Genomic DNA, 22,889 nt, shown 5'->3' on the forward strand with positions numbered 1-22,889 from the left:
AGGACCAGAGTGTCAGGTCAGCAGGCAGCAGGAAAAAAGAAGAGCAGGGCCAGGGCCCCAGGCAGCCTCCCGGACAGGATGTTGTACTGAGTAAACAGCTTCTGGGGAGTCACCACTCAGCTGAGTCACAGCTCCTAGCGACAGCCACTAGCTGTTTATAAACAGTGGGCTCTCACTCTTGAGGTCCTGCCCCCCCCCCCAGTTGTGAAGGGTAGAAGGCCACTCCTCCAGAGGTAGTATCTCCAGGAAATGCTAACACCTGGGCCAGATGCTACCACAGGCTTATGTGAGTGGTCAGGAACCTCGTCCTGGGGCCACTGGTGTCCTTAGAGAGTGGGCATGAACTATGTACACACAGGTGTGCAGGCAGGGGTGGTGTGCTCTCCCTGTGGCGGGGGCTAAGGGAGCACTGCCTGTCCTCACAGCCCCCAGAGCCCACTCATGTGGCTCTGGAGTTCCTGTGGCCAGGACAGTTCCAGGCAGTGGCAGTGACAGTGAAATGTCACGTGGTTCCCGAGGGCCTGGAACAAAGGGCCTGCTCTCCCAGGGCAGCCTGTGGGAGGGTGGGGCTGGGAACATGTGGATGGGAGGAGGGGCGGGAGGCTGACTGGCTCCTCCTTTCCTCTGTCACTGCTCCTGGAACCCCAGCTTCAGGAGTGGCAGCTGGTCCTTCTGGTCCTGTTCTTTGACCTGGCTGTGACTCAGACCCTCCAGCCCTCAGCCAGCTCAGAGCTGCTGCCCCAGGCAGCTCTGCCCTGTGAGAATAGGAATAGCCCCAGGATCAAGCCCTGCAGCCCAAGCTAGAGGCTCCAGCATGGCCGGGAAATGGCGGTACTAGGCCTGGGATGCTGGGAGGGATGAAGGTGTTGGGCAATAGGAAGTGCTCATCAGAGGCAGGCATTGTATTTTGCACAGGCCTGGTAGTCAGGAAGTCCATGTAAATGCTTGTCCATCAAAGGCACTAGCACAATACCGTTGACCTCCTGGCCCTTCCCACTTCCTCCACAGGCCTCTGTGAACCCTGAACAGGTTCATATCATAGGAAGCCCCTGCCTCACTAGTAAACCCGTACCAGCCAATGCTGGTGGCTAGGTGGGCAGTACAGGAGAGAGAAAGAGGCCAACATGTAGAACAACAAAATAAAGGGGATGGGCATAAAGCAGAAAGCATGTTGGGAACTCCAGAAGAAGAGGACCAGAGCTTGGGTGAGCTAGCTTGCCTTCCCCCTCAGCTGCTCCCTCCCAGGGACCAGATTTTCCTGGAGATGCCCATTCTTTAAGCAAAAATCTTAAATCAGTGGCTATTTCAGATGCAACTTAGTTCATCTTACCCTGAGTGCTTAATGAATGCCCCAAGCCTGCCCCTACCTAGCTCTTGTGGCACTTACCAGGGCCACTAGTGTGTGGGCCAAAGCAGATGACACAGGTATCCTAGGAGAATGAGGAGCTGCTGAGAGCTTAACACAGAGCAGGTTTGCAGTACCTGTGATATGGGCCCATTTTACATATGAGAAAGTGAGGCCCAAAGATGCTAAGTCATGGGCTGACCCTTGACCACTGCTGTTTCTCAAAGGTCAGGGCTGAGTGTCAGAATTTGCCAGAAGCCAGAGTTGACACCTGGCCTCCCAGGGGACAGTGACAAGGAGCAGGAAGTGTGCCTGGCACGTAGCAACAAGGGAGCTGGAATTTGTTTTGTGGTATCATAGTGGTCTAAGAAACCTCCTCTGAGTGCTAGGCTGCTGAGGACATGGGGAGGAGATGGCTACGGTCCTGTATAGAGCATGTCCAGGCAGATGAGGACTTGGGGCCTCTTCTGGATGGGACAGAAACCAACCAGTAGAAGGAGAGATGTGAGTGGGAAAAGGGAGGTATGGGCCCCTATACCTTCTGGCCTTGGTTCTCATATGTCTGCCCAGTCTGACCTGACCCCTCCCCTTCCCCCCAAAATATCCTTCTGTAATCCCAGAGAACCCCCACCCCAAGGTCCCTGAAATCCTTTCTTTCATGATAGAGCTCTCTAGGTGAATTTAGGGTGAAGATCTTGCCATGAGGCTGGGGGTAGCAAGAGGTTAGATTCAAGTTTGAAAAATCTGTGTATGTGCCTTGCCTTCTCCCATCACAAACGAGGAAACTGAAACTCAGAGAAGAGTGTGCTGTGGGGGTGGGGTGGGGTGGGGTGGGGGGTGTCTGAAAGTCCTGCAGGAGGCAGTGCCAAGCAGAGACAGGAACCAAGGCTTCACACCCTAGCCCCAAGTCTTTGAGCCAGCTAGTCAATCAGTCACCCTGCACACCAGGGCCACTGGACAAGGATGCGAATTGCTGAGATGGCAGAGCTATGGTGCTAGTGGGCTCATCCTGGATGCTGGGTCTTGGCCATCCCCACTGGGGATGTTTGTGCCTGTGGGGAATCTGTAGATTCACTGGCCAACCCCCTTACTTCCTGCCTCGCAAGTGCTGGGTGCCCAGTCAGGGTCCCAAGAGGGTGAGGATGCAGTCTGGTCTCTGCCTGGCTTTCATCCTGGCATTGGTGGCGAGACCTTGGGCAAGGCTCTTCCCTGGGTCCCAGTTCTGTGTGTCAGATGGGTATGTTGAGCTTGTTTAGTGGCTTCCAGTGTTTGTTTTGCAGTAAAACCTGGGAGAAGACGGTGAGTGGTTCTCAATGCCCAAGGCACCAACTTTGCTGCCGCTCCTTTGCAGACAGGGTGCCTCACCTAGTTCTGTGCTCTCTTTCTGAAATAGTGGCAATGGCAGTGCTTGGTTTTTACTGTCCTACTTGATGACATGAGAAGTTGACACTCCTGGTTTAAAAATGAAGTACTGTGCCTGGTGCAGCGGCAGCACTTGCAATCCCGACATTAGGAGTTCAAAGTCAACTTCATAGGAAGTTAGAGGTCAGCCTGGACTATGTGACAGCATCTCAAAAAAAAAAAAAAAAAAAAAAAAAAAAAAAAAAGTCCATACCAGGGACAGAGGAGCTATGATGAGTTTAATGGTCAGGAAAGGGTGTGTGTGTTAGTGTGTTGCGTGTGGGGGAGGGGAGCCTTGGTTCCTGTCCCTGCTTGGTACCGTCTCCAGTCTCCTGCAGTACTTGTGGGCACATACCTGCACCTCACTTGTCTCTGGGCTTTAGTTCTGAGTGAATAAGCAGGGCTTCCCCGCTGCCTCCCATAAACCTGGCTTGTGCTCAGTAGTAGGTGGTGACTCTGCTCCTCACAGGACTGCCTTGATTCTACTGTGGAGATTTGCAGGCCCCCCAAGGGAGATCAGTGGAAATGAGGTCTTGGGAGGAGAGGATTGGAGGGGGGAGAGAGCTGAGTCCACCCAAGGGGTGTAAGTTCAGGCTAGAGCTACTGGGCCAGCCCAGAACAGAGCCCTCGCCACTCATCCTCGCTTGCCCTGTGGCCTGGTACAAGCGGGAATTCCTGGCCCTGCCCGTCACAGCAGCAGGTATGACAGCCATGCAGGTGACAGCAGGCCTTGGCACTCCTGGTGCCCAACTTCACTGGGGCAGGCAGGCAATAGGCACACTCTCCAAAAGCCTGTCAAAGAGCCCACTCCCCCACTGGGTTCCCACCCTACCATGGCCCGGGGGGCAGACCAGGTCCATGCCAGGCCTACTGTGGTCAGGGGGAGGAAGGGCTCAGTGTTCTTTGCCTGTGTCTCAGTGGTGACTGCCAGGAGGTGGGCTGTTGCCCGCCACACCACTCTCCGCACTCCTGCTCCGACCCCTTGGCCGGCATCCCTGCTGGCACCCACTACTGAGGTGAGTGTTTGCTGGGAAAGGCTGTCTGGTCACAGCCAAGGCTGGGTTGTGGGAGATGGTAGGTACTGAGCTCCGGTCTCCTTACTCTCCTGTCAGAACTGGTTGAAGGAGTTTGGTAAGAAGCACAGGGAGGCCCTGTGTCCTGTTCCCAGTGTCAGCACGGAGGGAGGCTGTGGCACTGTGCCCCTGGTACCCGTGTCAGCTCTGGCCAGCCACCTGTCCCTGGCCACAGCAGACAGCGTGTAGCTCGTGTTGGAGGTGCTTCTTGGATTACACAGGCTTTTGTGTCTTACCGTCTGTGCTCCTGGGACTCTGAACGCTGGCTGGTATGTTGTTGTTGTCATTGTTTTGTCAGTGCCTCCGTATTTCTGGGACAGAAACAGACTCTAAAGACACTGAGCAGGGAGTGGGCCTCAAATCCGGTTTGAGACCCTAAACACACTTCCCACATGGCACTTGGTGAGTGTGTAAGAGGAGGGCAGGGCTGGCAGCCCGCTGACCACCCTCCAGGGAAGGGGAGAGAATGAGTGATGTCAGGGCCTCTCTGGGGTGTGATGAGCACTTTTCTGCTGTGGGACAGATGTCACTGCCTCCTGACTACCAGGCTTAGGGACAGATGGGGACAGATGAGAGTGTGGGACACATGGGGCTGTTGGTGTCTTCATCTACCATACATGCTCAGTGGCTCCCTTGACTGCTCCAAGCAGCTCACACAGAGGGCACAACAGCTTATCCCTCCTTATTTCTGCTGTTCCCTCCAGCTTTCCATTAGGGGCTCAACTTTAAGTCACAGTCTCCATTTCCGCTAGCTGAGCCGCTTCCTCCATCGTCTCGGGTGCACATGTAGCATTAGTGCTGTTGATGGCTCCTCGGGTTGGTCTGCAGTGAGCATTTTGTGAGTGGGGGGGCATTCGCCAGGGTGGCCTTGGTTCTTGCTCCATGAATAACACTTCTCATGGCACCAAACAGACTGCTCTTTGCCACCCCTGAGTGCCTCCAGCTTAGAGTTGGATTGGTGGGACAGAGAGCCACAGCCTAGAGCTACCACTTTCAGGGGCCCCGTGAAACACAGTGAGGCTGATTCAGAGCCCGTATGTCCTAATGTGGGACATTTCCATTGCCCCAGGTTTGGTGAGTAATTTTTTTTAAACATTTGTTTAGTGTGTGTGCATGTATGCACAAACAACTTTTTTTTATTGTTTTTAATTATATTTAGGGGTGTGTGTGTGTGTGTGTGTGTGTCTGCATGTGGGTATGTTCATTTGACATCAGAGGTTTCAGATCCCCTGTAGCCAGGGTCATAGCTGGTTGTGGATGCAGAGAACTGAATTCAGGTCCTCTGCCAGAGTCTAACAATTGAGCCGTCTCCTCAGTCCCTTTAATGATTGTGTGTGTGCATGTGTGTATGCTGTATGTGGGCCCAGTGCATGTGTAGATGTGAGGGGACAACTTGCTGGAGTTGGTCTCTCCATCAGACTTTAAATGGGTTCCAGGGATGCACTCAGATGGTCAGATTTGCACTGTCTGGCAGCAACCCACTGAACATCAGGCTGGCCTTGTTCCAGTTTTCCTTGGATAGTAACTCCATAAGAGGTCAGAGATGTGTGGTAATGACGTCACATCCTTCTACCCATTGTGAACTCTTGTGGGGGTAGATACTTAAGTTCCCATCTCAGTGTATGGAGCTGAGGGGCTATAGGGTAGACCCAGGCCCCTCCCACTGTGCTAGCTAGCTACACCCACTCTGGCCCAGGTGCGTCACCTCCTGCCAAGGTGTGTGCTCATATTCCCACACAGGGCCACCCCAGAATACAGGCAGGCCAGGAATGATGATGCTCTAGTCGGGAAATGACAGAGCACCTGGGCCTGGCCACACCCTAGCTGTGTCCTCCCTGCATGGACTCTAAATGTAGAACAGCAGATGGGTGGGCAGGCCTTTACCTGCCAGCCAGGGGAGAGTAATCCTCTGTTGTTTTGAGGCAGGGTCTTGCTCTGTAGCCTAGGCTGGTCCCAAATTCATAATTTCCCAGCCTCAGCCTCCCTAGGGCTGGGATTATAGACATGTGCCACTGTGCCTAGACAAGAGACAAAAGGATTTCTGTCAGGGCGCGGCCTGGCTGCTGTCCTCACTGGCTGTGACCCAGTCCAAGTGTGAAGAAGTGGTGTTGGCTTGTGTCTGTGCTTGCCCTGACATTGTCTGGTGTCCAGTCTGGCTTTGGTCTGCCTGCTGCTCAACTGTCATGAACCTGCACTCCTGTGAGGCAGTGCTGAGGCAGCCTGGTCTGAAAGTCCAGTTCTTACCAAAGTGGGGTGAGGACTCATGTTTGTCCTTGTTGGGGGAAGCCCAGACTCCAGGGACCCTGGATGGGGTGCAGATGGGGACTTGGAGAGGCTTATTTGTCAGGGAATCAGGAATGCTGTGGGAGTAGGGGGAAAAGAGACCACAGCAATTTGGCCTGGACACACCTTTCTTGTAAATCAGGGATGGTATCCAGGGGTCTGTGGCAAGCTCAGAGTGCATGGCTAATTAAGGCCACAGGTGCTGCTCACTGAGCCTCTGATCACACGTGGGGACACAGCTGGTGTGAGTGGGTCACCCAAAGCTACAGGAGAAGCAGCCCAGAATTTGGATTTTTATGTGAAATCACCTGACCTTTTACCATTGGCTCAAAAGTTTAAAAACACTTTTCGGTCCAAAAAAAATACACATGTGAGCTACACTTGGCTTGCTTCTAGTCTGCTCTGCGACTGTCGGTTCAAAGCCTTTCTCTTTGAGGGATACTTGACTGTGGAAGGTCAGCATTGTTCTTGAGGGGCTGTGCCCCCAGCAAGGGGCAGATGCATTTCCAGGAAGACTGGGAGCAAGGCGGGAGGAAAGGTGAGAGATACTCGTTCCTTGTAACCCTCACTTGCAGAGGGGAGCAGTGTTCTCTAATACTCCAAATGTTAGGGTTAATGTGACCCTTGCATTTCAAGTTTACCCAGGGTCACTGGGGCTGCCCCAGCCTTTCTCATCGGGACTCAGTTTCCCAGGTGCCCACAGCCTGGCCCAAAGCAGGATCTCCATCCTGTTTTATTGTAAGGATGATGTGAGTGACTCGGCAGAGTAAAGCACATAGGAAATGGCCCAAACCTATCCCAGGGTCACTACATATACCAGGTTTAAAGCTCGTGGCCTTCCCTCAGTGGCTGCTTGGGAGCCTTATAAGGTATTTCTCCAGCCAAATTCCTTTTGTTCCTTTAACTTTTGTTATGGAAAATCCCAGGTAACTCCAAGGTAGAAAAGAATGGCATGAAGCTTTAACAAGGTCATTTCACCCACAAATCCCAGGTACATGGATCCAGCCACACAACTCCCATGGTAACCTGCTATACCATAGTGACAGCTAAGAAACCATGTCCATGTCCAGCCCGGCATGGTAGCAAAATGCCTTTAATCCCAGCACTCAGGAGGCAGAAGCAGGTGGATCTCTTTGAATTCCAGGCCAGCCAGAGCTGTGCAGTGAGACCCTGTCTCGTAAATTGAGGGGGTGGGGGTGGGGGATGGGAGGACAATGTTCAATGCTGTCAATATCCAGTACTCTTCAGTTACCTGAGGTCAACCCTGCTCTGAAAATATTAAATGGACAGATCTAGAAGTAAAAATTAAACTTCTTGCTGCTCTGAGTACCATAATGAAGTCAAGCCTTTCACCTCCACACCTGCCCACTGTAGCCACTTGGCTGTCTGGGTCACTGAACCAATCATTGGGGTATCAAACACAGTTCACTGTTATCCTTATTTCAGGATCCTGCTGGGCATCTTAGAACACATCCCACTCAGTTAAGAGGGAGCCAAACCCGCACACTGGCTGGTATCTCTTTTGTGTATCTCCCTTTCATATCTGTTGGAAAAACAAAAGCCTGTCTGCCTGTCCCACGAGCTATATTTCTGTAGGTGGTTGGCTGGTGGTCTGCCTGGTGTGTCCTGACCCCTGTTGTTCCCCCAAATGATGGCCAGGTTAGGTGTGGGCTGCTCACTTTGTGTGTTGTACTCTTCAGGGCCATGTCACATGCTGTCCTTATCCCCTCTTTAAGGAGGGGCCTGCCCTTGGTAAAGGATCTATCCTGTAGTTTGGAGCTGATCATGAGGGAAAGCTTATGAATGAGGCCATGGGGAGGGCTTTGCTTGCTGGGAAACATCTAGAAAGTCAGAGCTGGTGCTGAGGAGGGTGCTAAGGGCGTGAGCCCTGCACGGGTCTAGGGCACCAGGGGTAGTATGCCATCCTTCTTCTCTTCACAAAGGACACCAGGACGCTTAATTTGGTGAAAGGGGGTCAAAGTAAGAAAGGGGTTGGGTTGGACCATGGGAGATAAGGGTTTCTGTGTATTTGTATGTTTGTCTGTGTGGCCATGTCTCTGCCTATACATATGTATGCCTGTATTTCGGTATGTGTGTTATCCATGAACAGTCTTTTCAAGAGGGAAAATGCAGCAATGCAGAACAAGACAGGAAAGGAACTTTGTGAAAAAGGTGAACAACAACCAGGGGGGCTAAATAGATGATGGGATCTCCACCTCTCTGCCAATGGCCATCACATGCTATTAACAAGACAGAAGGCAGGCCACCTGCCACATGAGGCAGCAGTGTGATTAACTCCAGCCTCCTTGAGACTACCCCTCCCTGACACCCTCAGAACTAAATATCAGAAAGAAGTTGCCCTTAGAAAAAGATAAGCTGGGCAGTGGTGGCTTATTCCTTTATTCCTAGCACTCTTGAGGCAGGTGGATCTTTTGAGTTCAAGGCAAGCCTGGGAGTTCCAGGTCAGCCAGCGCTACATAGTGAAACCATTACACACACACACACACACACACACACACACACACACGGACACGGACACGGACACACACACACACACACACACACACACACACGGAGGGGGGAGAGCCAGAGAGAGATCAGAAGAGAACAGGGACAGGTAACCAAGCTGAATTGGTGCCTGGTCCTTGGCCCAGGACTGGGGTTTGGGAGAAGCCAAACAGAAAGTGGAAGCCACTGCCTTCCTGTGATGGACCAGCACACCTGGAGGCAAGGCAGGGTCCCTGAGGCTTCTGAGCAGCCTCAGGGGATCTCCACCCCAAGCCAAATCTGCCTATCTTTTTCTTGAATCATACTTAATCACTGGAGCCTGCTCATAAAAATACTTTAGGACACTTTGAAAATTCAGAGTAAATTTAAGCCTTGGGGCTGGAGAGGTGGCCCAGGATTTAAGAGCACTTACTGCTCTTCCAGAGCACCAGGGTTCAATTACCACCACCCATATGGTAACTCACAATGTCCTGTTTTGTTCCCCTCAGGCATCCGGCACACATGCAGTGTACACACATGCATGAAAAACAACTGTACACATAAAATAAACAAGCTGTTTAAAAGCACACAGCCTCATTCAAGTGTGGTGATGCACGCCTTTAGTTCTGACACTCAAGAGTTAGAAGCAAGTGGATGTCTGTGGGTCCCAGGACAACCAGGGCTACACAGAGAGACCCTGTCTTGGGAATAAAAAAAAAAAGTATTCAACTTCACTGAGAGGTAGCATTTCTTTTACAGAGCAGGTCCCATTTAGTTTGTGCACGTCTGTGGTGACTGGCACCGGGGCTAGTGAGCCAGACACCAACCCCCTCCAGAACGCTCAGTCCAATTAATAACGGGGTCACCCTTCCCCGTGCTCTGCCATATGAGCACATAGCCAGTGACCTCATGACATCCTCTGGGTAACACTCTTGGAGGACGTAATTTTCATTACCCATACTTTCCAGTTGAAGAAGCTGAGGCTACAAGGCTAGGGGGTGTGGCAACTAGAATTGGGGATTCCAGTTCTGACTTCAGCAAAACAGCATCACCGGCACACCCATACAACACTCAGACGCTCAGACTGCACGTGCACGTGGTATCCACTGGACCTGAAACTGAGAGGCTGACGATGACACGCCCCTCGGAGGCCACACCCCTTCTGAGGGGCCCCGCCCCCTGCTGACATCAGAGGGGCCGGGCAGCGGGCGGCGGGCACCGGGCGCAGAGCGCAGGCAGCGCGGAGCCGCGCTGGGCTGGCCCTGCGCCCGCGCTGCCCCGGGTCTCGCGGCCCACCGGCTGCCTGCGCCGCCGCGAGCCGTCCATGGTGCAGCGTATGTGGGCCGAGGCGGCTGGGCCCGTAGGGGGCGCCGAGCCGTTGTTTCCCGGCTCCCGGCGCAGCCGCAGCGTGTGGGACGCTGTGCGCTTGGAGGTGGGCGTCCAGGACAGCTGTCCGGTGGTGTTGCACAGTTTCACTCAGCTAGACCCGGATCTGCCGCGCCTGGAGGTGGGTGAGCGAGGGTTGGGGTATGGATCGGGGCCCAATATACTTTGCAGATTTGGGTGGGGGTGGGGTTCCTTCCGCAGAAATCTCCCTGCTGCTCCAGCCCTGGGGCAGCAAGTTGGGCATCACAGCTTACAGCACACTCTGAACAAGTAGTTAGGGGCCAGAGCTGGATTTCCGTGTCCCCCTCAATTCATCCCAGTGCCTGCTCCTACCCATCCCAAGTGTGATGGTCCCAATCCCTGCAATCAAGCTGACCTTTAAGCCTCTCTGCACTGTCTCTATTTAACGTCCCTGGTGCGTGAATGCTCCAACCACAAGGGCCTGGCCTCATTTAATGGGGCTTGCAGACACAAGGAGGCCACACAATACAGTGGAACCAGCAAATGGTTGGGTTGGGTTGGTACAGTCCTAGAGGTGAGTGGGATTGCTGGGGCCTCTGGATAGCCATCACTGAGTTAGACATGCATAGGTCTAATGATCTGGGAACATCAAGGCTGCTCAGAGGGGGCAGTGGAAGGAAGGGGAGTGGGGATGGAGATTGAGCTCTAACTTGTCGAACCAGGTGTCTAGGCAGTGAGAGGACAGGGCTTCACTGTGACCTGTGATTCATTTCTGCCTGATTAGAAAAAGTGCCGACACCTTGACTTTGTAAGAGTTTGGGTAGATTCAGAGAAGGGAGACCATTTGCTTTTATGTATGACAGGAGGTGGGAGTAATGGGTCAGGGTAGGAGCTTGTTTCTAGTGTGCCCTGGGCAGGGCCTCTGCCTTCTACCTTCGTGTGCACCTGCCACCATGCCCCAGAGGTAGTGGAATCCTGAGGCAGTCCTGAATCCTGCTCTTAGAGAAGGCCTGGACAAAGCATACTTCTGTGCCCAACTTGGGAACTTTTGGTCAGGGAACCCCCAGGCCAGGGAGGCCCTCCAAGCTTGGCAGGTGTCCAAGCCAGGCATCTCATTTGCCCAGTGGTCTCATCCTCATGGCGGCTGGGGGGGGGGCGGGGGCAGACTCCAGGGAGCATGGTGGTGGGCGGCCTGCCACCAGCCCTGCACTCATCTGGCTTTCATTATGTCTGGCAGAGCCTCTGGCTTTGTGTGCTGGAAGGGTCTGGCCTGATCACTCATGGAGGGGGACTTGGGCTTCTCTCTGGCTCTGTCCGACGTCTATACCCCTTAGAACTGTCTGGAGAGGCAGGGTGGAAGGTTCTACCCTGCACAGGTTGCTGCTGTAGATGCCTACTCTGCCCTCCCTCTCCAGGCCTCTGTGCTGTCATGCAGACCCATCACTGTTTAGAAATCAGAGGGACAGCTTCTGGCTAGAGCTAGAAAACCAGGGTCCTGGCAGGAGAGGAGGCCGCAGCCGGAAACTGAACACAATGACCATTTAGCATTTGCCTGGGGGAGGGGGCAGGGAAGTCCCTGTCTGTTTTGCCAATAATTCCCTCCCATCCCCATCCTGGGGCTGATTTCCTGATGGCAGTCCCAGGTCCAGAAAAGAAGCTGACTGGCTTGAGATCCCTGCATTCTCTGGAAAACACCAAACTGTCTCTGCCTTTCCTTTTCCGTCAGTGTTTCCATCAGCCCTGGGGTTGCCAGATGTCCTCACACATCTGGGCATCTGCCTACCATCTCAGCTCTAAGTCAAACCCCCACTGACCTAGCTTGACCAGGCCCAGTCTGTGTTTTTGGAGGACATGAGGTCTATGTTCCTGTGACAGGCAGGCTTCAGCTTCAACCTGGCAAGAGCGATTTGTGGATCTGTGGCATTAACAGGCAGCAGGCACCAGTACTGTGTTCTTCTCCAGTTTAGATGCCAGTGCCATCTGCTAAGAGGCTGGAGGGCAGAGAGGTGAAGTCCCTGACCTAGATAAATGTACTGTCAGGAAGGGTGGCAGACAGGACTTCAGCACAAGCCTTGTTCCCTGGATTTGGGGGTGGAGTGCCTGCTGCCTGTAAAACCTGGAAGGCAGGACAAGGTAGATAGCTAGTGGACAGTAGAAGCCAGCAGAAGCTGGGGGGTGGAGAGTGGCCCTGGTGTGGTGAGTGATGGGAAAGCATATTTAGTTAGAATCCAGGGGAAGGTGAAAGTACCTCACATTTGGAGTCCCTGGGGACAGGGGAACTGGGAGCTTAACATAGAAGCTAATGGCCTAGGGCTTGGTGGAAAAGCCTAAGCTAAATAATTTGTATGCATTTTGTCCTTTGAGAAGGGGGTCAGGGCTATTAATAGTGCGTTTGACTGATAAAACAGCTAATTAGATTGCACAGAGTCAATAAGCTGGTCAACTGCAGAGCCAGAGGCCAGGCTAGCTTCTCACCTTGACAGCTGGCCTGTGAGGCCTGATGGCTGTGTGGGTTGGTCATAGTGAAGCGGGGACTTCTCCCTCTGGGCTGTCTGGTCTCTTGATCACACTGTGTGCAGCTTTTAGCTTATCCCAAGGTTCCTTTGTTCCCTTGACACTGGAGACCCAGAGACATAGAAGGCTGTGTGTGTGTGTGTGTGTGTGTGTGTGTGTGTGTGTGTGTGTGTGTGTGTACACAAGATAATCTTTCAGAGGGACTTCCTGGCTGACTCTAAAAGGGCAGCCTCCAAGAACTTTAGGGTCTGCTGTGTTCATGAAGGCTCTGGCCATCACTGCTAGGCCTCTGGGACCCCGTTGTCCCACTGTTGCTTTACTCAGGGGCACAGAGGAAGAGATTGAGGAGGCCCGGATGGCTGGTACTGGTCCTCTGTCTCCAGTCTGGGACATAGAGAGAGACCTGCTGGCCCATGTCCTGGGAGCCTCAGGGCAGCTCTGGAGCAGGAGGAACCGGATTCTAGCAGGGCAAGAATAGGCTGACTCTCAGTGAGGTGGCCAGACAGTTTTCAGGCCCTTGATTGTGGAGGGGGATCCAGAAGGCTACACTCCTAAGGGTCTCAGTTTGACACCTGCCCTGGGATTGGACTTTGGATGTGTTCACAAGTTCTGTGTTATCAGGGTGTACCCTAGGAAGGCAGTCCCCATAGCTCAGTGAGAGATTGAGATTGTTTGCTTCCTAATACAGAAGCTGAGGCCCAGACACACTCAGTTCTCTGCAGATAGGACAGCCTGAGGGCTACTCAGTGAGCAGGGCACAGGGACCAGAACTACTGGGCCATGGGTATTTTGTTGGCAGTCTCCTCTCCTTTGATGCCTTTGCCTGCCACTGTTGTCCTACAGTCACACCTGCAGGTGTTCTGTCCTTTTGAACCCAGAGGTGCATAGCCTAGCTCTATGGGGAAGGAACTCTGAGCCCCAGAGTTTCTTCGTCTGTAAAATGGGCATATTGCTAATTACTCTTTGAGTTCTGGAATGGACCAAGTGAGACCAACAGCATGACAAGTGCAGTCTACAGAGCCTGGCAGTGGCCACAGCTAGTTTTTCTGACCAGGTGACTAAGCCCAAGCGTTCTGAATGTCTGGGCTCTGGGCTCCTGGGACATGTGGCCTGGCACTTGCAGCTGGCCTCAGCATAGCATCACAGGCATTTTCCCCCAGGACATGTCCTTAAGCCTTTGCTCAGAGGTGCAGGTGTGAAACCGCTGGCCTGGCTACTTTCCTACTTTCTGTGTAGCCTGAGGAAGTCTGTCTCCAGCCCCTGTCCTTCATCTGTGTGACCAAGGCTGGATCCTGCCCTGGTATTGGGCCTTTGGTAGAAGCAGCAACCAACTCTAGGTGTGTTCCTCCAGGCCAGGGACCAAATCCTTGTTCCGGCTGCTATTTGGTGGCTCTACCTGAGTGAGCCTCTACCTGGCCCTACCCTGGCTGTGCCCTCATCTGCTAGGCAGCATACTGGGAGAGTCACACAAAGCATACAAAGGACCTGGTACAAGAAATGCCTGAGTAAGCTGGATGGCATGGTCCTGGTCAGTGGTCTGACCCTTTACTGGACCTGCCTTATGCCTTGGGAGGACCAGGCCATGCCCCCTCCCAGGCCTGCTTAATGGTGGCCATTTTATAAGAGCCAGTTGCAAATGGACAGCAGGACTGGGTGAACAAGTTGTGGGTTTACTGGGCTAAAGGGATGGGTATTGCCTCCCCCATTTGAGCTCCGTTTTCTTTCCTAAAATGCTAATCTGGCCAATAGCTGGACTCAGGCTGACAGAAAGGGTTCCTGGGACCTGAATCTTATTCTGTGAAAGCTATGTACAGACTGAGCCCAAGATTTTACTTGCTGAGGTCTTGGTGCTCCTTTGCTGCCATGGCAACCAGGCACCTTAGATAGTTCCAGCCGAGGCTACCTCTGTGGGCTTGGGAATTACCTAGGGCTACCATGAGGCTTTAGCATCTACGATGTCCACCCAGTGCTGGAGCTTGGATAGAGGACTCTAATGCTTGGCACTTTCATTTTCCATTTTCTACTGGGGGCTCATGGTCTAAGTACCAAACCAGGGCCTGGGCTTGAGGAGTCCTGGACACTGTCTCTTTGGCCCCTCCTTGGGCCCTGGTTTCCACCTCTGAAATGGGAAGTGTACTTCTCCATTGTGGAGAGGAGCAACCTGAGGTTGGTAAACAGTGTGCAGACTGCTCCCTCCCTCTTCTGGAAGCTCCATTCAAGGTCCAGAACTCTTGGGTGAGCTGCCATTTGGGCCCAGTACTCCCAGGTGGGCCTCTGACAGTTTTGGCTCTCATATGTCATCAGCTCTTGCAGTATACCAGGTGTTGTCTGCTACCCTTACTCATCTGCAGCCCGACCCTGTTACTTGTTATCTGTTGCTGCTCTCTTAGCTATGGCTAGGACACTGAGCCAAGCTGGGAGTTGAGACCCTTCCTGAAATATGGTACATGGGTCTGGTCTTGTGGGCTCTGTGTGTCCAGAGCTGTAGAGTATCTGCAAGGGGCCTGCTATGGTGACCTAGTGACTTAGTGGCACTGAGTAATAGTACAGGCAGGTTTAGAAGTCACCCTCAAGGTTTAGAGTCCACCTGCACCACATGAGCCCCTGCACAATGTAGAAACTGTGGTGCTGTGCTCTGAAATCTACCACATCTGCCAAGGCCTCCTGAAACAGAAAGAGCCAGTGTCTGACTGGACACTTCCACCACCACCATCCAGTGCTCTACAGGGAGAGATGACAGGCCTGGAGTCCCCATTGGGCCCCTTGCTACTTACTGTTCTGGGCTTGGCCTGCAGCTGAGGACATACACCCTGCTGGCCTGAGAACATTAATCAGGTGATACCACCCAGGTCATATTTTCTCTCCTCGTTCTGGGAGCTCTGGCCTGTGCTCAAGAGACAGTGCTGGGGATGAGGGGAAGACTTGTTCACAGGATCCCCAGGGACATTGTCATCCCCAAGTAACTGACCCAAGTGTGTTAGACACAGCTGCCAACCTCATCCCAGGGCCCTTGGTGGCCTTGCACATGCCGTAGTTGGGGGAGGGGATGATCCTCCCTAAGGACACAGCCAACCATGTGGCATTCCTCCTTTGGCATTCAGAGGCATCCTGGATGCCTGCCCCAGGCAGACGAGCAAGCAGACACTTTTGCTGTATCAGCTGTTTACTAGGTGGCCTACCCCCTCTTTTCCCTGGTCTGCTTGCGTTTCCAGGGAGCATGGTACTTACTACCCACATGGGCTGTGTGCTACAAAGGTAGTCCAAGGTGGTCTTAGGTTACATGTCCCTGCCCTTCTAGCCTCAGAGGGACCTGGAGAGCAGACTCTTGGGAGGGGGCCGCTCTTCTCTGCTGCTTTCTAGCCATGCCTGGGGCATCTCCATCTTCTCTGCATATCTGGTGCAAATGTGCCCACACTCGGCATTGTAGGGTGGTCTGGTTTGCTTCTGCTGTGGTTGCTTGAAGGAAATGGAGTCGTGGGGCAGTTCCCATTTGTGTGACAGGGTGCTGACTCCCCAGAGGAAGGCCTGCATGGCTCTTAGTGCCTGTCAGCACCCCCCTACCCAGCTGGCAGAATGCCCCCCCTCAGATGGGGGAAGGGTGCAGGACTCATATGACACTCCCACAGGGCCCAGGCCAGCTGCTGGGCTGTCAGCCGAAGCCCAGGGCTGAGAAAGGGCTTGCTTTTGAGCCCTGCTCAGGGTTAGTGCTGCACTGCTTACATTCAGCCCCTCCTGTGAGTTTGCCAGGCCAGGCAGGGCACATTTCTGTCCCACAATGAACACCAATAAAAAAACCTGTTGCAAACTGGCACTGTGCTGGGTACCTCAGGCTGAAATCCAGTGTTGTGTGGTGGGAGAGGGAAGTTCATGTGTAAGACCCCGAGTCCCTGCTGCTGATCACTTGGGTGTCTAGGACACTGGTACCAGATGTGGCCAAACTCCTTAGGAAAGGAAGACTTCCAAGGACCTCTGAGGAGGCACAGTGGGCTGTTCAGGGCCATGGTCTCCTTTATCTGTTCTGAAGGACTGTCTAGATTCAGGCCAGGGATGAGCTGATGTCATTGCCACTGGGGAAGTTCCCCAGCCTGTGGGCTAGTATTGCTTAGGGTGCATAAGCCCTCTTGGTGCCTATTGACTTCCAGGAAATAGGCCTAGCCTTGTCTCCAGACAAGGCAGACAGATGATCATTATCCCAGTGTGGTGGCCACAGCTTTTTCCTTGGTTCAAAGCTCAGAGTGGGAGGACAGAAGTGGGCTTCCAAAGGTTGTTTCCAAGCCTCCTGGAGCCTTGTAAGGGCAGATAGCAGACATGACAGCGGGGGTACAGCCCACATCACACTGCCCCCCCCCCAGAAGGGTCTGCAGTGGGTTCCAGGTAGGTAAGCACTTTGACTAGAGTTCTCTGGGCCTCAGGGTGATCCTTGTGGGGGCAGTGGCCCTGGGCTAGGCTCATACCTACTGGCCCCTCTCTGAGCTCTGAGGTTGGTTTCTTTACCCTCCACCCCAGGTATAGCCCTTCCCCAGATGGCGGGAATCAGATAGATACTGCGGTTTCAGGGGAAGCGTATTTCCTTTCTGCTTTGGACTCTGAGAAGTGGCCACATGACCCCTTCTTTCTCAACAGGACCTCATGATTTGGGGTTCTCTGGAACCCCTGGCATTGTTGCTGTTCCCCACTCACGTGAGGAGGAACAGCCAGCTGGGTAGTCCCGTGTTGCCCAAGAGATCTCAGAAGCATCAATGAGCAGAAGGGGAAGGAAGTAGCCTTGAATGTGCCCTGTGTCTGCACTTGCCCTAGACCCAAGATGCTGACTCCAGGGCTGGGCTAGGAAGAACTGCCTGATGGTGCTGTTTCAGCCAGGAGTCTCAGACTGGACAGAGAGATGAGGGCATCTCTCAGGCCTTGGGCTTTGGGGACTAGGTTTTTCTGAGGGCCAGTGCCACCTGTGACCATGTTAGGACTTTGGGATGGGGGCTCTGCCATATACACAAGACAGTTTGACTCGTAACAGTTACTTCTGTCTCAACTTCCAGTTAGCCTTCACTGAAATGGCTAAATAACAACACCTGTTTTAGAGGGAGAACAGTGTAGAGAAGTCCAGTACTAGGCAGGAGCCTGGTGGGAAGGGGAGTCCTGGGCTCCCCATTTACTTCACACTAGAGGTCTAGGAGCCACTTGTCTGTGCCTTTCACCTGCATCAGACCCCTGATGCCCTGGCCCGGCTTCTGGGCCCTGTCTTTCCAGAGCTCTACGCAGGAGATTGGGGAGGAGCTGATCAACGGGGTCATCTACTCCATCTCCCTGCGCAAGGTTCAGCTACACCAGGGAGCCACAAAGGGCCAGCGCTGGCTAGGGGTGAGTAAAGAGAGGACACCTGGAGGGTGACCCTGCCAGACTCCTTCCCAGGGTTGTTGGTTTGAGGGCTCCATTCCCTCTCAGGACTCTGTGCTGACTCTCCCTCCCTCCCCCCATCCCCCAGCCCAAAGTCTAGCCCATACACAAAGGCCCTGATGATTTGCCTACCTATAAGTGAGAGGTGACACCATTGATTTTTGTTTCTCATTTCCCATAAGGCCCTGCATACTGGAATATTTTGCTGGGTTTAATGCTGCGTGTCCCCAGATGCCAGTCCTCCTACAACGTCCTCCTAGCCTTACAAATACTCTCACATAGTAGGGTTGCCCTTTATTCTCAGGGAATAGAATTTCAGACTTTGTTAGGATTACTATTGCTATGAAGAAACACCATGACTTGAAAGCAAGTTGGGGAGGAAAGGGTTTATTTTATTTGGGTTACACTTCTACATCCATTTGTGAAGGACGGCAGGACAACTCAAACAGGTCAGGAACCTGACAACAGGAGCTGATGCAGAGGCCATGGAGGGCTGCTTCTTATTGGCTTGCTCACTCTGCTTTCTTATGGAACCCAGGGCCATCAGCCCAGTGATGACACCACCCACAATGGGCTGGGCCCTCCCACATCAATCACTAATTTAAAAAATGTCCTACAGGCTTGTCTACAGCACAGTCTTACTGAGACATTGTCTCAATTGGGGTTCCCTCATCTAAGATGACTCTAGCCTGTGTGGAGTTGACAAGATTAGCAGGCATGTATATACTTCTACAACTTGCTGTCTCAGAACATGTCTCCTGGGCTCCTTGAGCCAAGAAGCTGGGTCTAACCCAGCCACATAATATTCCAAAAGAGAAACCTGTTGGCCGTCATTGCTGTTGGATCCCAAAAGGAGTCTTTTCTGTTTGCTCAGAGGATGGTTCTAGCTCCTGATAGGCCAACTCCCTGACTCTGGAGTAAGCCCAGAGTTTTTCCACCTCTAGGATGGGCTTTTTGGTTGGAACCCCCCCCCACCCTCAGATTATGCTAGATATTGTTGTTACTCATCTAAGAAACTACCCTGAAGGGTTCTATACCTTAAATTTTAATTTAAAATCTGAGGCCTTTGCTGGGTGGTGGCGCACACCTTTAATCCCAGCATTCAGGTGGCAGAGGCAGGTGGATTTCTGTGAGTTTGAGGCCAGGCTGGTCTAAATAGTGAGTTCCAAGACAGCCAAGGCTACACAGAGAAACCCTGTCTTTAAAAAAACAAAACAAAAAGTGGAAAAAAAAATGCAAGACCCTTTACCAGAGACCCTCTTTTTCCCAGCTTTGGCCACATTGTACTGAGGCTGTATAGGAGGTGATCCAAGCTCCAGCCTCCAGCTCTCCTGAGACCACAACACTGTCACTGACTGTTTTTCTTCCTTTGTTCACCCAGTGTGAGAACGAGTCAGCCCCGAACCTCTATGAGACCTGCAAGGTGCGCACAGTGAAGGCTGGCACTCTGGAGAAGCTGGTGGAGCACCTGGTGCCTGCCTTCCAGGGCAGTGACCTTTCCTATGTCACCGTCTTCCTGTGCACCTACAGAGCCTTCACCACCACTCAGCAGGTGCTAGACCTGCTCTTCAAAAGGTGAGCACCAGCTCCAGACCCAGGCGCATTCTTCCTCTTGGCTGGGTCTCTGTGAGCCCCAGTTTGACAGAAAACATTGTCATAGACAATTGTCTGGACTAAATTATCTGGGCCCTGGCAGTGCCACCCCAGGCTGGGCTGTCGGGAAAACCCTCGGGTTTTTATGTGACCATCCCTTCTTCCATGGAGAAGCCATTTCACCTGAGTCTTGGGCTAAATGGTTCCCCACTTAGAAATGGGGCAGGGATAGAGGGACCTTGACCTAGATAGACACAGGCCTTGTGGTAATTGATTGAGAGACTCTAGGTCTGATGAGGTATCTGAGTGTGTAAAACATCTGCTGTATGTAGCCGTGTTGCCAGGCGTTTCTCTGTGACAAGAGCAGAGAGTCCCTGCCTCCCTGGGCTCCATTCCCATCAGGGAGTCAGCCAGTAACACTAGACATCATAAGCAGGTACGGTAGATGTGACGCCCTCACGGCCTCCTCTAGATATGGCTGCATCCTCCCATACTCCAGTGAGGACGGTGGACCACAGGACCAACTCAGAAAGTAAGTGGGCTTTGGGTCAAGAGGGGAGATTTGTCGAACAAGGGCTGAGCAAACTATAGGTCCCACACTTCTGGTTCCTGCTGGTGGGCTGAGGTCTAAGGCTCCTCCTGCAGCAAGAGGAAGATAGAATTCAGGAGGACACTGAGCATTCAAGGAGCAGAAAGGAGGGGTGTGTGTGTGTGTGTGTGTGTGTGTGTGTGTGTGTGTGACACATATGGGTGTCATTCAGAACCAGCAACTATGAGAATCCTTCCCTAGCACAGCCTATCTTGATAGACATGCAGCCTCACTCCTTGGTAATGGTCATTTAGCTGGTCCCCAAGGGGTTCAAAGAACAAACCATGTGCCTCAGGAAAACACAACCCACACCTGGCTCACAAAGAATAGGTACTAAGCTAGTCCCAGCAACTGGTTAAGGTCCTTGAATGCCAGGTTGGAGGATAAGCCCTTCCTGCATTTGCATTCCAGTAGATCTGGGCAGGAGTAGGGGTGTTTCCCTAAAGACCCTGGAGAACTGCCATTTCATTGATGAACCTTTGCACTCTCCTATAGGGATTCTCTGTAGCGTCTGTCTAGTCACTTGCCCTACCTTGATCAGGACAGCCAAAGGGGACTTGTGGTGGAAGCACACCACAGGGGTGCTGTGGGAGGGCGGGAGGAGAGGTCATGTCTCTGACTCTGTTGCCTGTCCCCAGTGCCATCTCCTCCATCCTGGGCACCTGGCTGGACCAATACTCAGAGGATTTCTGTCAACCTCCGGACTTTCCCTGCCTCAAGCAGCTGGTGGCTTATGTACAACTCAACATGCCTGGCTCAGACCTGGAGCGCCGAGCTCACCTTCTTCTGGCCCAGCTGGAAGACCTGGAGCCCAGTGAGGCTGAGCCTGAGGGTGAGAAGCCAGGGGAAGGAAGCTACACAGAACCTGATAGGAGGGGTCGGTATTAGTTCCCACCACAAAGAGGCTCCAGGGCCAGCACTGGCCCAGGAAAAAGAATGAGCCTGGGACCCAGCAGGCCATACACTGTGGGGACAGGGGCTTGCCTCTCTGGCGGGCAGTGATACTCAGTCTTCGGAAATGCTGTAGACAAGGCATCCATGTTGGACATCTTTTCTCTTGCAGCCCTGTCCCCCACTCCGGTGCTGTCTCTGAAACCAGCTTCACAGCTAGAGCCAGCTCCAGCCCTGCTCCTGGCATCCAGCCAGGTGGTGGCATCAGTGCCAGAGCCAGAGCCAGTACCAGCTTCTGAGCCAGATCTGGCCCTGATACCAGCACTGGGATCCAGCCCAGTGGCGGCACCAGCTTCTGAGCCAGAACCAGCTCCAGTACCACCTCTAGAGCCTGAGCCATCCCTAGCACCTGCTCTAGAGCTGGAGCCGGCTCTCTCACAGACCTTAGAGCTTGAACCAGCTCCTGTGCCAGCCCCCGCACTAGAGCCTTCCTGGCTTTTGCCTGGAGCCACAGAGAATGGATTGGACGAGAAGCCTCACCTCCTGCTATTCCCTCCAGATCTGGTGGCTGAGCAGTTTACACTGATGGATGCTGTGAGTGGCGCAGTGGGGTAGGGCAAGGCTGGCTTCCTTTTGTTTTTTTTCTGCTATCTAGACCTGTTTTCTGGTTCAGAGCCTATATACTTCAGGGCAAATCCCAGCTCCACCGTTAACAAACATGTGACTAGGGCACACTACTTAACCCCAAAGCATTGATTTCTCCCTGGATGGTGGTCATGGAGTGTGTGCATGCATGTGCACACGTGCAACACACACACACACAGAGTACAGAATTTAGGATTTGGAGCAGGAAGAAAGTGTGGTGGGCCTGACCTCTTAGGGATGGAGGTGTGCTCACCAAAGTACCTGTAGGCCCCTGGGTCACCCCGTTCCATTCTGCCCTGGAGGCCTTCCTAGCTTCGGCATTTGTGAAGTACTTCCTGTATACTGGAGACTTCCAGACACAGGACAGGCTGTGTAGTAGGTGTGCTTGCTGGGCAGAGGAGGGGAGGGGAGGGGACGGAGCAGCAGATGCTTTCTGAGATGAGCGGGCATGAGCCACTTTTCCTCTCCCCATCATTTCTCCTGGTTCACGCATGCACTGGATGCTCTCAGAGGTCAGGTGGAGAGGTAAGAGTCCCACAGGGCTCAGTCACATCCTCACTCTCTGAGCTCCAGCTTGGGCCTGTGGGCTGTGCAGGGCCCAGTGACACCAATTCTCCTCCTAGGAACTATTCAAGAAAGTGGTGCCCTACCACTGCCTTGGCTCCATCTGGTCTCAGAGGGACAAGAAGGGCAAGGAGCACCTCGCACCTACCATCCGTGCCACGGTCGCCCAGTTCAATAACGTGGCCAACTGTGTCATTACTACCTGCCTTGGGGACCAGAGCATGAAGGCCTCAGACAGGGCCCGGGTGGTGGAACACTGGATCGAAGTGGCCAGGGTAGGCTGCAGGAGGGGCCTGGGGATCTCTTCTTTTTCCTGGGGACCACACAGCCCACTGCCAAGTGCACAAGCCCTCGTGGGACTGTACACTTGAGCTGCTGTGTGAGCGTGTGTCCCTGTCATGCCCTCTGGGAGCTTCCTGGAATTCTTAAGGAGGTGCTCAGCCTGGGGGCTCTGCTCACAGACTCCTTGTCCCCAGGAGTGCAGAGTGCTCAAGAATTTCTCCTCCCTCTACGCCATCCTCTCTGCTCTACAGAGCAATGCCATCCACCGCCTAAAGAAGACATGGGAAGAGGTCTCCAGGTAGGGCCTCTCCATTCCCCTGCCCCTGCTATACCCTGGATGGCTCTAATTTTAGTGAACCCAGCAGCAAAGTCCAAGGGGCAGGTCCACTGATGTGCACATCCTGATTAGAGCCAGGTGAGAGTTTCACGCTTGTTCACAGCCAGAGAACTGTTCAGCTAAAAGGGAAACAGTTTTGCTTACTCC

At 53.3% G+C, this 22,889-nt stretch overlaps 1 protein-coding gene across 5 annotated transcripts in view; it reads left to right on the forward strand.

Annotated features, from left to right (window-relative positions):
- Nucleotides 1-22,889, forward strand: part of Ralgds (ral guanine nucleotide dissociation stimulator) — a 38,096-nt gene that overhangs the window by 7,417 nt on the left and 7,790 nt on the right. The window contains exons 1-8 of one of the 5 annotated variants that reach the window (XM_051184975.1): nucleotides 3,565-3,762; nucleotides 17,695-17,805; nucleotides 19,223-19,416; nucleotides 19,868-19,966; nucleotides 20,662-20,855; nucleotides 21,087-21,508; nucleotides 22,183-22,398; nucleotides 22,600-22,703. In XM_051184975.1, the coding sequence (XP_051040932.1) occupies nucleotides 3,580-3,762; nucleotides 17,695-17,805; nucleotides 19,223-19,416; nucleotides 19,868-19,966; nucleotides 20,662-20,855; nucleotides 21,087-21,508; nucleotides 22,183-22,398; nucleotides 22,600-22,703 (1,523 nt within the window). In that variant the 5' untranslated portion in view covers nucleotides 3,565-3,579. Of the gene's footprint in view, nucleotides 1-3,564; nucleotides 3,763-9,802; nucleotides 10,097-17,694; nucleotides 17,806-19,222; nucleotides 19,417-19,867; nucleotides 19,967-20,661; nucleotides 20,856-21,086; nucleotides 21,509-22,182; nucleotides 22,399-22,599; nucleotides 22,704-22,889 lie in introns of those variants that run through there. The other 4 variants (XM_051184978.1, XM_051184976.1, XM_051184979.1 and 1 more) reach the window with 4 other exon arrangements.

This window comes from Phodopus roborovskii, unplaced genomic scaffold (assembly GCF_943737965.1).
Source record: "Phodopus roborovskii unplaced genomic scaffold, PHOROB, whole genome shotgun sequence".
In the NCBI taxonomy this organism is placed as follows: Eukaryota; Metazoa; Chordata; class Mammalia; order Rodentia; family Cricetidae; genus Phodopus; species Phodopus roborovskii.